We start from the raw sequence: 16,133 nt of genomic DNA, 5'->3' as shown, positions 1-16,133 counted from the left end.
AGCTAGCACAAATAGACCTCGCGTAGCTATGCGCGAAATTAAAACAAACAAACAAACAGATAAACGAGTTGTGGAGTCCTTATATTTCTTGACATGAAGATGGATCCATACAGTTTTTGAAGAAATCACACATCAGAATCAGATGGCTCTAGGAGTAAATAGTAAGATTAATGGTAATGTTGAAGATATTTCTGTTTAAGAAATATAAATCCTATAATCAATAGTTATAGATTCATTAGTATTTTGATGCATAATTAAGAAAATATTTTAAACACCAACACCAATGGAGACAGGATCTTATAGGAAATTTTAGGGTTACATATGTAATATTTCTTGTATGTAAAGTTTTCATTACTGATGTCATTATTAAAAAGACATTTCGTTTTCCAACTGGATAAAGAAGTAATTGAACACCTAAATTTACTTATTTTCGTAGTCTCAACCAAATATTGGTAATAGAGAAAGAAATTCTGGGATATAAGGAATGGTCTATTACTAAAAGTGTTTTACATTCGTATCATCTTAATTACCTGCTTGAACACTTATCAAAGTGCTTAAATTAACTAAGTTTTATTTGGTTTGGTTTGAATTTCGTGCAAAGCTACATGGCTATTTGCACTAGCCATCCTTAATTTAACACTGAAAGACTAGAGGGAAGGTAACAAGTAATCACCACCCACTGCAAACTCTTGGACCACTCTTTTACCAACGAATAGTGGGATTAATCATTATGTTATAATGCCCACATGGCTGAAAGGACAAGCATGTTTGGTGTGATAGTGATTCGAACCCGCAACCCTCAGACTAAGAGTAAAGCTCCATAACCATCTGGGTTATGTTGGGCCACTTATTTATTATTTTAAAACAGAGGTACTGAAATGTCAGAAACAGTATAAAAATACTAAACTACTTACAGTATTAAAGATACTATCATTCTTAAACATAAAATTATTGTAAAAGTTTCTTTTTGTTAAACTTTATTAATGATATGTAAAAATCTGAGAATAAACAGTTGTTTCATCTATAGTTAAGCCTGTCTTAGCACCTGAAAACCAAAGTGTTAAGTGAAACCATGTACACTTAAATTTTTATTTTATACATTTGTAACGTTTGTGTCAATAAAATCTAAACTAAAATTAAACTAAGAAATGATACATATAACTTACACCAGATCCACAAAATTCCACATCAGACTAGGCTGAATTATAAGATTTTATCCACATGCACTATGTATTCTAATAATACAGTAGCTGAACTTAATGAAAATATTTTAAGAACTATTAATGAAATCAAACATGAGGTTTATTACTTCCTTCAAAGAAATGGTTTCTTTCAGCAAATCTCTCAATAATATAGTAGCAAATAAACATAATTATGCATTTCCACCAGAAGATATTATTAATAGATTTTGCTTTTCTATCATCACTTCATAACTATTACTTATCCCTTTTTGGTGTTTTAATTAAAGAATCAGCATGAAGTTGGATCCAAATATTTTACTATGTAAAACCTGTATGTACTCTGCTTTTTGCTAAATATAACCTATCCAATGAAAAACCCAAGCATAGATACTTTTCATTAAATATAAATTGTCTGATGAACAACATAAACATATGTTCAACGCTTGAGAAATTTCTGAAACTAATAGCTATATTTCTTGTTTTTCATGTGCAATTTTGATTTATTATTATAAAAGTAACTAAGATGTAAAAATTATAAAGTTATTAAGTTAGATTAGATAAGATAGTGAAAAACAAAACAAAAAACATTTCACTAGATGTACTCATGAGTAGCTCGTGTTATGTAATTCAATATGGGAACGAGAGCTGTATGTTCAACAAATGATTCTTGTGTGGCTGGATTATTAGTTAGACAGCAATAACACAATTAAATATAAAGAGGTGTATACTGTTATGAGTTACAATATAACTTTGAAGGTTATGAACTTGGTCATACCAATAGAATCTATAGCAAGAGGGTTCATTTGCTCCATCTGAGTACTGCTTTGTTTTAATGTTGTTTTGCTTTTACACAACAATTTAAGAAAATTTTTCCTCTCCATTTCCTTACTGCAATAAATATATATTGCATTGTCTATTGAACCTTTCCTTTCAAAGGAGCTTACATTCTACTAAAAGGTGGTAGGATGGGTTTGAGCCTTCCTAAAAATAAATAATATAGCATCATGTCCCTCTTCAAGTACTGCATATATTAAACACTGTACTATCACTACAGGTTTATTGCCTCAAAAAAACATGCCCACCCACAAAAAATAAGTCTTTCACAGACAAGTGAAGTAAATTTATAGTTTCACAATGCCAACAGCTCATTAAGAATAAAACAAAGAATTATCAAATGCTATTTATATATGTACAAAAACCTAAACAGCATTTTTCTAAGAATATTTTTCTGGTACAGTAACTGATATTTTATTAATCAATAAAACACTTATGTTTCAGAGTCAACATTTTGTTTGTTTGATTTCTGTTTATCCTTTGCTGCCTCAAATTGTTCAGCTAAAGTGGACTTGACTGATTCTAATATATGTTCCGAAGACTTGGTTGTAACATCCTCTGTTACTGCTTGAGAAGTTGCTTTCTGCAAGAAAAAAATAAAATACAAAGAAATTATTTTGAATCTGTGATGATAGGAAAGATTCTACATAATATTTCTTCCATACAAGATATAGTTGACTGTGTAATTTATCCACCATACAGGTTAAATTACCACAATACCTTTTATACACAGTTTTATATATTACAGTAATAACATAACTTCAAAAAATAAACATGCCAAACAAGGCATTATGTTTTAAATTAAATGTTTTTCAATACTGATTGTTTAATGAATGGGATAACACTTAAGACAAATGACATCTGTGGTTTTTGCCATAAATGTTAGGCATGATGGCTTCCTCTGAATTTTCTGGCTTTTGCTGTTTAAAATGTAAACTTAATTTTTTAATTTTAACCCAGAAATACAATTCTAGAGATTCTGATAAAGCAAAACCAAATTCATAATAGAATATAGTAAGTTTCTTTTGTTTAAACATACGTTTAAGAATCACAAATAGTAAAGCAAGCAGGGTGAAAAACTACTTATTTATTGGTTGCAACATGCAAGTCTATTGTGGAAAATTGCAAGATATATTTCAGTTACCAAAACCACTAATATTGTTTCTTTCTAGCTTAATAATCATTATATTTTAGTCCATGACTATGGAAATATTAAGCACACACTTTGATTTGTGGTTGTTTCATGTCAAAACTAATTCCCTCTGATAACAGAGCCTCCTCGGTAGCCTTGAACAGTTGATCCTCATCAAAATTCCCAGACATTTCTAGTTCTTGGTACTTAGTTATAAATCTATAAAAAAAGATATTTAAAAATATCATATATGAATAAAAACTACCCTCCTAAATACAAGTGTTTTTGGTGAAATGTTTTAACTATAAGAACATCACTTTGACAGCTGTTTATGAAAAACAGATGCCACTCGAAGGAAAACAATGGTTTAAAACTATCAATCACTTGTGTTTTTTTGTATATTTTCTAAGCTTGTTCACAAAGTAGGTAAGGTAGGTAGGTATTTCATGAATACTGGCACAAAGCTACGAAGCTATTTGTGCCAGACAAGATGTAGTATACTATAATGACATATGGAAATTAAGGTAAAAATATGTAAAATTAAAACCAGCCATGAAGACTGAAGCATTAAGTTCAAACTTGCTGTCAGTCACCTGAAATTGATCTTTCCAGTTCAGGTCAAAATAAAATTAAAATGTGTAAAAGAAATCATGCTAAAACAGTGTATAGTTCAATAAAAACCTTAAATTAAGGTAAAAAGACCAATGACTTTTACAAATGTAAAAACATGTGTGAGGTGGCCAGTATCATGTATGGAACAGGGATGGTGATGATAGAACCAGAGCAGATGGACTTTGCCACTCTGTCAGCTAGCTCATTCCCACGAATACCAAAAAAACTGGATAGAGATAGATGATAGAGAGAGATGGGCCAGTTTGTTTTGGATATTGATAAGAATAGGATGGTAACCAACATGGAATGATGTCAGAGCCAACAGACAGCTGAGTGAATCAGTATATGTCAGTGGTGCACAAATGTTTTGTGTCAAAGGCCACAAACAGACTTCTCATTACTGTTAAGGTCCACACAAAAGTGAAGATCAAAATCGTCCCATAGTTGTTTCACACAAGATGGACATCACATTTAAGAACACACAAATAACAATTACATCAAAGACTTTGCACATTATTCTAAGAAATATTATGATACATCAACTGTCACAAAGTCAGTGCTATGGATAGTGCTGCATGCCATCTACGAGCTTAGAAGTGTCCGGCTTGATGTTTGACGTTGAAAGACGCAAGACTGCTTCCAGATGATCATCAGTCAGCTGATTGCGAGTGGTGTTTTTGTTCAGTTTCATATGCAAGAAAGCCTCTTTGCAGCAGTACGTGCTGCAAAACATGTTGGTGTGGACAAGTGCCTTCTCTTTCAGATTAGCAAATGTATCAGGCAACATTTTGTAGAAGTCAAGCAAACTGTTTTCTTAGTAAATAGCACACAGTTCATCAGATGCCTGGAGATCAGTAAGTTCGACCTGATATTCTGCTGACAAGTTATCCACTGACACACTAAACGGATCAGTAAAAAGTTTCATCAACAATCTGCACTGATCAAAGTCATGAAACCGTGAGTTGAAGGATTGAATCAAGGTATCTAGCTTCCCAACATAAACTTGTGTGTCAATGTTCTGATTCTTCTGTAGCTCTGACTGAAAAGTGGGAAAGTGCACAAAGTTGCCTGATGCTGCTTGCTACCGAAACAACTGCAACTTTGTCCTGAAAGTGGAGATATGATTTGCAAGCTGATTTTTTGCCTTGCAGCTTCAAATTCAGATCATTCAAGAAAGGTCAACTCAGCTTGCCATGCTGGATCAGTCATGGAAATCACTTCTATGTCTTTGTTCTTGCTTCTGAGGAATTCTATCACCTCGTCGATCAACTCCCAGAATCTTCTGAGCATCTTCCCTCAACTCAGCCAGCATACTTCACAATGATACACAAGGTCACCATAGTCTGAATCAATTTCTTCAAAACTGATGGTGATTGAGCCCTCGAGATTTGATGAAATTAATGGTTTTCGTCACTAATGCCATCAGTGCCTGAAAATCAAGTTCTTTACTGCACAGGTTCTGTTGGTGGATAATACAGTACAACTTCACCAACTGTCTGTTCTGCTTTTCTTGATGCTTCATCAACAGTGCTACCAGCCTGCTAATTTCTCTAGTTATGGCTGGTGCTCCATCAGTTGTCACACCAGTTTTGTGAAATCCAATGAAACACTACTACACAGTTGTACTGTCTCCTCGAATAGAGCAGATCCAGTTGTCTGACCCTTCATGGAACCCATGCTGATTTGTTTCTCTGTGATATCGAACGATAACGACACACCACGAATAAAAACTAGTAGCTGTGCTGTTGAACTGATGCCAGTCGACTCATCTGCTGCCAAAGAGAAGTAGACAAAGTTGGCTGCTTTATTTGTAAGCTGCCTTGTCACATCTGCTGAGAAATTCTTCGTTGAACTGTCATACGATTCAAAGCCACCGTCTGCAGTTTGCGAACTGCTTCCGGACACAACTTTTCCGATGCAGTAATCAAACCTTGCTTGACAAAGTCACCATCAGTGAACTGACTGCTTTTGAGAAAACATTCTGTTGGTGATAAATCAGCTACGTTCTGCTGGTGATTCACTAACTATTGCAGAGATTCAATTCGAGCTGTTCATTCATCACCGACAACGTTGTAGAAATCTTTATACTTCGACTTATAATGATGCTTTATATTGGATACCTTAGCCACAGCAGACAAATCACGTTCTTCTGTTGTTGAAAAAAACAGTATTGCACAGTCCAATCATCATGAAACTGCCGATTTTCGTCGTCAACTTTTCTTTTACGATTAGCTGCCATTTTTGTTACAAAATAATATCAAAATAGGGCTCGTAAATCTTGAAGAACAATTGGAATATGTGAAATTTCATAATTACAGAAATTTTACGTCGTTACGCCAATGATTAAATGCCTATGTATTAACAAGATTTGCTTCTTAAATTTTCTTTATTGCTCAACACAAATATGGAACCATCCAGTATCTAATCTAATGCATATTCTTCTATAGTGCTTAATCTTCGAGCAGGCGCAAATTCTCTATATTTAGCTTTCCCGTTGGACACTGAGGGCCACTCGGGGACTTGTCATGGGCTGGATTTGACCAATGGGATGGACTTTGTACACCACTGGTATAGGTTGTACAATTCATATATTGCATAGTTTCAATATGATTCAGGGCAAGAGAAATGGCATACAATTCAGCAGTGAACACAGAAACTGTAGAAGGGATTCTGTGTGCCACAACTTAACTGTAACAAACCATGGCAGAGCCTACAGAGTAACCTGATTTTGAACTATCTGTATATATGGGAATGGATGGATCTTTTCAAAGATGTTCAGCAAATAAAGAGTGATATTTCCTATCAGGAGTACCAGCCTTCCTCAGCTGACTCAAAGACAGGTAACAGTTGGGGATAGTAATTAGCCATGGTTGAAGAGGCTGATCTGTTGATACTGCTATGCTATTCAAAGATAGATCCAATTTTTCTGATTGTGCCCAGATATGAAGGCTAAAAGGAACAATGGCAGATTTTCCATTATAAAAAAGTGTGGCCCACTGAGGATGGAAAACACAACCCCAAGTAGGATGCTGTGGTAAAGAGCAAAGTTTGAAAGCATACATAAGAAACAGTTGCAAATGGCAAATATACAGAGGGGGTTCATGGGACTCCACATACAAACTTTGGACTGGAGAAGTACAAAAGGTCCCAGTGCAAAGCCAAAGCCCCTGATGGTGGATAGGATCCAACATTTTCAGTTCAGAGGTTCTGGCAGAACCAAAAACCATAGATCCAGTGTGAAGTTTGGATCAGATAAGACATGATAAATTTTAAGCATGTAGTATCAATCTGCTTCCCAAGAGGTGGAAGAGAGGACATGGAGGATGTTCAGTGCTCTTATACATTTGACACAAAGTTGCTTGATGTGGGAAATAAAGTTTAATTTACAGTCAAATATAAGACCTAAGAATTTTACCTTAGGAATGAGAGGAAGTACAGCATCATCTATACAAAGTTCTGGATCTGGATTAATACCCTGTTGGTGGCAGAAATGTACACAAACAATTTTAGGGAGAAAAAGTTGAAAACCATTTGCTGTGGTTCACTTAAGTATATGATTGACTGCAGTTTGTAGCTGCTGTTCAATAAACCTCATGTTTAATGACTGACATGAGATGTGAAAGTCATCAACAAAAAGACCGTTTGAAACTGTAGGGGGTAGCTGTTCACTGATGGCATTAATCTTTATAATGAAAAAGTGTGACACTCAGAACACAGCCCTGAGGGATTCCAAGTTCCTGTGGGAAAAAACGGGAAAGTGTTGAGCCCACATGGACCTGGAATCGGCAGTTCATTAAAAATGCTTAATAAAAAGTGGCAAATTGCCACACAATCCATATGAGTAAAGGTCTCGCAAGATGCCATATTTCCATGTTGTATCATAAGCTTTCTCTAAATCAAAAAAACAGAAACAAGATGTTGTTGCTTCAAGAAGACTTCTCTGACTGATGTTTCAAGACGAATTAAGTGGTCTATCATGGAGTGTTGTCTTCAGAACCCACACTGAGTGGTGAGAGAAGGTTGTTTGATTCAATGAACCAAACAAGATAAGCATTAATCATCCTCTCTAAGGTCTTACTGAGACAACTCGTCAAAGCAACTGGATGGTAATTCAAAGGAATCTTTGGATCCTTCCCACGTTTAAGAATAGGGAGTTCAATAGCTTGGTGCCAAGCATCAGGAAAGACATTCTCCTGCCATATCTGGTTAAAGACAGCCAGAATAATAATAAGAGAGGCAGGATTAGATCCAACTAATGTATTGCCAGACTGATGAAATGCAAGTTTGAGTTTCACCAGTGTAAGAGGGCAATTTAGTCATAGGGATGATCAGTCAAAAAGGAAAGAGGCAGATGTTCAACTTGTGTTTTAATAGCTAAGAAGGAAGGGAATGAGTTCGAAGAGCTAATTACATGAGAGAAACATTCACCAAAAGTATTGGCAATGCTCTGAGCATCAGCACCTTCATGGTCACTGAATATTAAGATAAAGAAGAAAGGAGAAGTATAGAATTTACTCACTTTCCAGATCTTGTCTCATATGACTTTTGAACTGGTGGTTGAAGAAATGATGGAGGCATACTTAATCTAAGATTTCTTCTGCCTTTTATGTCTAATTTGCTGAGCCTGTGCACGAGCTTGCTGAAATGCAATGTGGTTTGAAAGCAAATGATATCTATGAAATTTATGCCAAGCACATTTCTGAGCCTTTTGTATTATAGAACAAGCAGAATTCCACCATGGGCAGGGATGCTGTGGGAAAGATGTGGAGGTTATGGGGATGCACTGAGCAGCTGCTTGTACAATACAGTTAGTTACTGCTGCTACACAATCATCTATCAATGATTTACATATGGTGACAGGATCAAGTTATCAGAGAGCAGTAAAAGAGAGCCAGTTGGCCTGGTCCAACTTCCACTGAAGCACATGGGTCAGGTGGCAGTGACCACGGCCAATCTCTCTTAATATGATAGGAAAATGATCACTACCCCATGGATTGACGTCAACCTACCCAAGAAAAGTAAAGAGGAGTAAATAGAAAGACCTATAGCAGTAAATGACTGACTGGTTGCATGAAAATAAGTGTAAGAGCCAGTATTGGAAAGAGACAAGTTGTGATTCAGGAGCATATGCTCTACAGCATGACCTCCTCACATCAATACTAGAACCACTCCAGAGGGGATTACGCCCATTAAGATCCCCAAAAATTAAAAAGGGGGTTGACAGTTGCTCAATGGGGGCATCAAAGTCTGATGGATGATAATTTTTTCCAGGGGTAAGGTACAGAGAGCAAACAGTGATGGTACAATCCAAGGAGATATGGATGGCTACAGCCTCCAAGGGTGTATTCAATGACAGGGACCAGATTGGCACATGTTAATTAACCAGCAGGGCTACTCCCCCAGGTCCTTATTCTATACATGACCTGTCATTTCAGAATTAGTATTGTTGAACTGTGACTGTATTAGTAGGTTTTAAAAATGTTTCCTGTACAGAAAGACATTTGGGATGATAAAAGTCAATCAAATCCTTGATGTCATTCACATTTTTACACAAGTCGCCAATCATGGTTATTTGTTACTGTAAAAATAATTTATTTAGAAAATAGCTGAGAAAAACGAATGATCCCCAGTAGGGGCACTATTAAATGAGGATTCAAAATACAAGGGAAATTAGATAAACTGAAGATGCTTCGTTAAGTCTCAGAAAAAATGTTTTTGGAATTATGGAAAATATTTATATGGTAAATTTCAGAAAAAAACACAAAACAAACAAAAACCTGATACTAACAGACATCTTACAAAAAAAAAAAAAAAAGAGCTAAGTGTTGAGCTTGGAGCAGATCATATGAAAAAAAACAAACTATCCTAAACATAATTTCTTCTCTACTAATTTATATGTAAGGTATCACACTCAAATGTTCATACATAACCCTTATGGTTCTTACATTTACTTAGTTATTTACTTTAAGCATTTAAATTTCTCTTGGAAGCCAAATTTTCTCTACTTTTTTCCCTTAAGGAAAATCTGATTTATGAATTTTATTATTCAACAATCATTCATCAACTTCTTAAAATGTTATGATTTTTACAGGTGACAAATGTAAAATTAAAAATAGACAAAGATATAAAATAATGTAAAAATTAGTAACATACCTTTCAGATAATAATGTTGATTGTGGATTGTTAAGGTCTATTAAACCAGGGGAACCATACTTCCTGTAGAATTTTCTAAGATGGTTAAAATAAGTGTAAATAATCCAGATATAAAAAAAGTTTCACAACAGTGAATTTGTTATAAGTTTTATTAGCTTTATATAATGAAGAATTTCCCATAAGATTAAAGTTTATCTTAGAAAACTAGAGTCAACACATTTAATTACATCAAATACTGGATCTCTTGTCTTTTGGGAAAGAATTACTACATATTCAAAATATGTCATTTTATTATGATTTCAGAAATAAGACTTGAAACTAGACTTCTTAAAACACCATCATTTTAGTACAGTATTACAACACAAAAGTACAATTCTTGCACAAGATATTTATTGATGGTAAATCCTTTATGACATTACGTAGTGTGTAGTTATTATTTCACAAAATTCCAGTTTCTAACACCACTCTGACATGATTACACTATGACTAGATAAAGTCAACAATTTTTAAAAGTGCCATTATTTTTAAAACAAAATTTTAATTTGAAAAGGAAACCATCAAGCTCACATAATTTGAAAAAAAGGTAAGACAGTGTAAGTTTCAATACAACCTTACGGCTTTAGAAAAGGTAAGACAAAAAACTTAAAACACTGACAATGTAAGTTTTAAAACAACAACCATACAGCTTCAGAAAAAGGTAAGACAAAGTTAAAACACTGATAATGTAAGTTTTAAAACAATAACCTTACAGTTTCAGAAAAGGTAAGATAAAAACTTAAAACACTGACAATGTAAGTTTTAAAACAACAACCATACAGCTGCAGAAAAAGGTAAGACAAAGTTAAAACACTGATAATGTAAGTTTTAAAACAATAACCTTACAGTTTCAGAAAAGGTAAGATAAAAAAGTTAAAACATTGACAATGTAAGTTTTAAAACAACCTTACAGTTTCAGAAACAGTAAGACAAAAAAGTCACATTTAATTTATAACTGTTAACATTGCAAAATGAAGAAAAATTTATGTTAAGAAGCGTTTTTCTTTCGAGGGATGATGAGACCTTACAATAGTTAACATACCACTCTTGAGGAAGGAAACAAATTATTGGAAAAAAAAGTAGCAGTCAGAATATGCAGGGAGGTGTGACATCTCTAGCTACCACTGACTACATACATGGAAGTACTTCATGCCATGTTTCAGAATATAAAACTGCCTTAATCACTGACTTAACAGTAATTTGAAAACAAATAACTACTTACATAAATATAAAAATTCATTGTTTTCTTAATTGTTAAAACTTGTGTGGTACTGAGGACTTTGTGTCTTGTACCTAAAATATCCACCCAATAAATATTTTATTTCACTCATTCCTTGTACATAGAAAAACTACACAATATTTTTTACTGGAGATTGCCTGGAGTTGTGCCATGAGGCTTTTTAAGTACGAGTTTCATATGAAAACTAACAATTCTCATTATATAAGATCTGATGCTTTGCTTGCAACAAAATACTCTTTATATTTTACGAAACTTACGCTCGAATAACATCTTCAGAATACAGTATCTGAACAATTTCTCTTGGTTTTGGTTTACGAGAAAAATATGGCTCGTACTTAGGTGGGAAATGTTTGTATATGTTATACCACATAGGAACGTCTTCCTCCTTCATGGTTCCTGACCGAATAAGACCTGTAACCCTTGGAAAAAGTAAAGGATAGAATTAGTTTTTGAAAGAAGAAACTTGAAAAAGAAATGTATACTTGAAAATAAGTGAAAAATAAATTATTCTAAAACACAATTAAAAAACCTCTGTTTTAAGACTGATCAATGGCCTTAAAACACACACTTTGTGTTTGAATGTCTATGTGATCCCTAGAAGTATCAAGAATCATGTAAATTGATGTTAAAACATGCAGTGTCTGTTTTAATGCTATTAATCTTAAAAGAAAGGTTTTTAATTGTGTTTTATAAAACATCGTTCATTTGAATATTTTAATTATATTTACAAGTACCTTGAATTTCAATTTTTTAATATTATGAAACTAGGTAACAAGTAACAATTACTATACACTTGCTTCCAATTCAACCAATCACTTAAAGATTTATATTTGCAGTTTTCATATTTCTGTCTGAGAATATGGCTGCTTAGTTCATCATATGTGTAGTGTTAATGTTTATATTTGTTAAACTGTATTAGTAATTTTTACATTATTTTTGTTTGAAATGACACAGTTAATTAGTGACTACTAATATTACAAAAACAAATTATGAACATTTCTTTATTATTTAAATAAAAGAAAATCATATAAGACCTGAAGCTTTATACCATTATTTTTTTCCACTTATACTTTCATATTTTCCCAAATGACCATTTATATTTAGACTACATTACACCTTCTGACAGAATTTTTGTTTGGAGAAACAAGTTATAGAAGTTAATTAAAAACAAACTTAACCTATTTTTGTGTTTGCAAACATAAAAATACAATACCAACAAATACAATAAGCCAACAAGTTAAATGAAAACAAACTATCACAATTTTATTTAAAAATAACATCGCTCTTAAGATAATGCAAATAAATTATTTTAATGTGTTGTAAGATACTAAAGTTATGTATAACATTTTCCATAGTTATGTGTCATACTTATATCATTCTCTACTGAAATTTACCATTTCTCAGTTTTCTTAACAAAAATACTCTTGTAGAGTATCAGAAAATTAATTGTATAATACAAGGCATAGAAAAAACTATGTTAAGAATTTTTCTTTTACAGATGATCCAGGCAGTCTTTATGAAGAAGTAACAAGTTCCAATTGACAGCATCTGTCTAGTTTAGTGTGATATTTGAGAAGAAACTGGAAGTCTTTAGAAATGTTGTCCTTTCCACCTGAACTACTCTTTTAGACTAGACCTTTAACACTTTCTCCTCAAGTGAACGAGGCAGTTGCCACCCAGTTTAACTGTTTATCATAACTGACTGTGTTTCAGAGACCAAAACCTTCAGCCTTAGCTACCAAGATCCTGTTTCATGGCCAGCTTTACAATTTATACAGTAGTGGACATAGATCATAGACAATGTGTATAGTGATATGTCAAATGTTAATCAATGTACTGTAATTTCTACATAACCTGTAAATGTAAAAACTGCATACAGAAAATAATCATACCTGTCTGTGAATATCTTTGTAGACACTATAAATGTACGGTGAAAGAAATATTCATACTTTTATTTTATGAAAGTAATGAACATCACAATATACATTAATGGTATTGCATTACAAGATACACAATCTACCCTCTCGACATCAGGTTAACAGAATTTCAAGCACCTTTTAAAGTATAAGCCTAGATTATATATCAGACTGAATAGAATATCATACTTGAACTCTGATGTGAGGGTCAAAACACACCTATTTTAATTTGTTTTATTACAAAGCAGTAAGTAATGTGCGAGATAAAAATGTGTCACTTATGTGTGTCTATTTGAACGTATGTATAGACAATGTGTGAAAAAGAAATCCCTCGAATCACTGATGGGTCATTCCATCCCAACTCACCTAGGGCTTCCCAGTTCATGTCACAGATTCCTTTGAAAAAATTCAAGCACAAAATTCATTTGGATTTATTCAACTATGCAATACAGCTTTAGGATTTTTTTGCTTAATTTTTTTCAAGAAAATCTATGATATGAACTGAAAAAGTTCTTTTTTCTGGGTGAGTTGGCATGGAATGATCCTGAGGGGATTTGACAATGAAATTCAATTGTATAATTAATGTTTTACCAGTTATTAATATAAATAGTTTATGTTTTTGTCCTAAATATACCAGTAATGATTGAAAGTACATAGATTGTATGTATACCCATGTAATGAAAGAGGAAACTGATGAAATTGCATCAGTGCCTCTAGTGTCCACCCTCACTGACTGGTCTACATTGAGCCAACACTGGAGCTAAGAAATCTATGTATTTTAAAATAACCTACTGACATATCCTGAATCATTCCTAGTTGATTAACCCATAATTGATGGATTCAGACTTATAAAGTCTAGGAGTTAAGAAGATAAGCCAGCTTCTATCACATTATAGTAAGATGGCTACACTGTGGCTGAATATTATGTGGCTAAAATCTACGCCATTACTGAAAGTATATACTCATGACAAAACTTCTAATTCTTTTGTAGCAACAAATATAAATAGCTAAAAACAATAACATTTAAGAGGGCGTTAGGATTACTTATTGACCTCCCTACATCAACAGCAACTGAACACTTTAGGTTTTATTTCATGAAATAATACTTTTAATTTAAAGTTGTAAACTCTACTACATTTAATACTAGCCTTGATTGACTCAAGCAGGCATCAAACTGAGGTGTAATTAAATGAAAAAGGTATAAACCTAACAACACTTATCTCACTATGACTTCATTATGACTAGAATCCATACATTTAAAATTGAATAACTATGATATAATAAGTAAACTATACACAAAACATCGCGCAATCGGAACTATATATACTATATTACGTATACAGTATATACCAGTATTAGTATTGCAATTTACAGTGTGGTGATATTAATAATTTTGCGTTGAATGATATATTTGCAAATAAAATACCATTTAAACAGTCATCATTACCGACAGCATTAAAAGTTTAATAGATGAAAAACTCGGGAGAAGGGGAAGTAAGCTGTAACGATATAAGATTAGAAATACCTAGTAAATATTGTTCCTAACTTTTCCAACCTACTACCAGCCATATCACTACGTTCGTCTGTAATCCCCGGCTTAAAAGTGCCCTCTAGTGTTTTAAAGAAGAAGTGCTGTCCGTCTTAAGGTCTGAAAACAAAATCTGGAAATTACAAAATAATCATATTACTCAATATATTTCAAAGTGTGTATTTTATTTATTGCTATATACGAGGGCTGTTCAAAAAATACGCGGACTGACGTCATAAAACAAAATGTACTTTATTTAGAAGTTACAGGTCTGGGACCCCTTCAAAGTACTCTCCTCCCCAACGCACACACGTATCCCAACGGTGTTTCCACTTGTTGAAACAGTCCTGGTACGCTTCTTTTGTAATGTCCTCCAGCTCCTTCGTCGCATTTGCCTTAATCTCGGGAATCGTCTCAAATCTTCTTCCTTTCAAGGGTCTTTTGAGTTTGGAGAACAAGAAAAATCGCAAGGAGCAAGGTCAGGTGAGTAGGGGTGGGGAAGAACAGTGATCGAGTGTTTGGCCAAAAACTCACGAGTTCTGAGGGCTGAATTTCGCAGCAACGCGGTGCATCTTCAATTTTTCGGTCAAAATCTCGTAACAAGATCCAACTGATATCCCACATTCTTCAGCAAGCTCCCTGACAGTCAGACGTCGATTTGCCCGCACCAGGGTGTTGATTTTGTCGACGTGTGGGTCGTCAGTTGATGTGGACAGACGTCCAGGACGCTCATCATCTTCAATGGACTGTCGACCATCCTTAAAACGTTCATGCCGCTTGAAACATGCCGTACGCTTCATAGCAACATCACCGTAAGCCGTGTTAAGCATAGCAAAAGTTTCAGTTGCAGATTTTCCAAGTTTAACACAAAATTTTACAGCATGTCGTTGCTCATTTGGGTCATTCATTCTGAAATCCACCAAACGAAAAAATCGCACTTCATTTAAAACCGCGTAGCTAATACACAAATGAAGATATCTGCAATCGGGAAATGGCGTCGTAATTAGCTGATCTGTGCGAACCTAGTGACACCAAGCGGATTCCCCTGGAACCAACTGGAGCCGCGCAATTTAAACAGTCCGCGTATTTTTTTAACAGACCTCGTATGTATACATGTACATTTTTATTTTTAAAGGTAATAATTACTGTTTTGGAGTAATTATAATTTTAAGGAGTATTAATTGGTTCAATATTTATAAATTTAGTAGTAAATATTTAATTCTTTATGCCTATGTTGATGCCATTCTAATATTCATTGACATTTGTAAAAACAAAACAATGTTGTAGATAAACTTTTCTGTGTTATACTTGGTGACTCGGTAGGTCAGCGGACTTCCACCAATAAAATCCGGTTCTTAACAATGATTCAGATTGCATATAACTCATGTAGCTTTGCAATAAAATCAAACAAAACATATAATACTGCCAAGTGGTCAGAGCGCCTGATTCGCAGTCCGCGGATTCAAATGCTCTTCCCACCAAACATGCTTGTCATTTCATT

General features: G+C 33.9%; 1 protein-coding gene across 1 annotated transcript; it reads right to left on the bottom strand.

Annotated features, from left to right (window-relative positions):
* Positions 1-2,413: 2,413 nt before the first annotated feature.
* On the bottom strand, positions 2,414-14,765 carry mRpS23 (mitochondrial ribosomal protein S23). The gene is made up of 5 exons (XM_076488430.1): positions 14,630-14,765; positions 11,446-11,607; positions 9,913-9,987; positions 3,240-3,366; positions 2,414-2,598 (listed from the first exon to the last, which is right to left on the bottom strand). Exons 1-5 carry the CDS (start codon positions 14,671-14,673, stop codon positions 2,449-2,451), a joined length of 558 nt encoding a protein of 185 aa, XP_076344545.1. The 5' UTR covers positions 14,674-14,765; the 3' UTR covers positions 2,414-2,448.
* Positions 14,766-16,133: the final 1,368 nt, after the last annotated feature.

Source organism: Tachypleus tridentatus, chromosome 2 (assembly GCF_004210375.1).
Source record: "Tachypleus tridentatus isolate NWPU-2018 chromosome 2, ASM421037v1, whole genome shotgun sequence".
Classification (NCBI taxonomy): domain Eukaryota; kingdom Metazoa; phylum Arthropoda; class Merostomata; order Xiphosura; family Limulidae; genus Tachypleus; species Tachypleus tridentatus.
The sequence above is the reverse complement of the archived record's forward strand: the minus strand, read 5'-3'. Positions and strand labels throughout refer to the sequence as shown.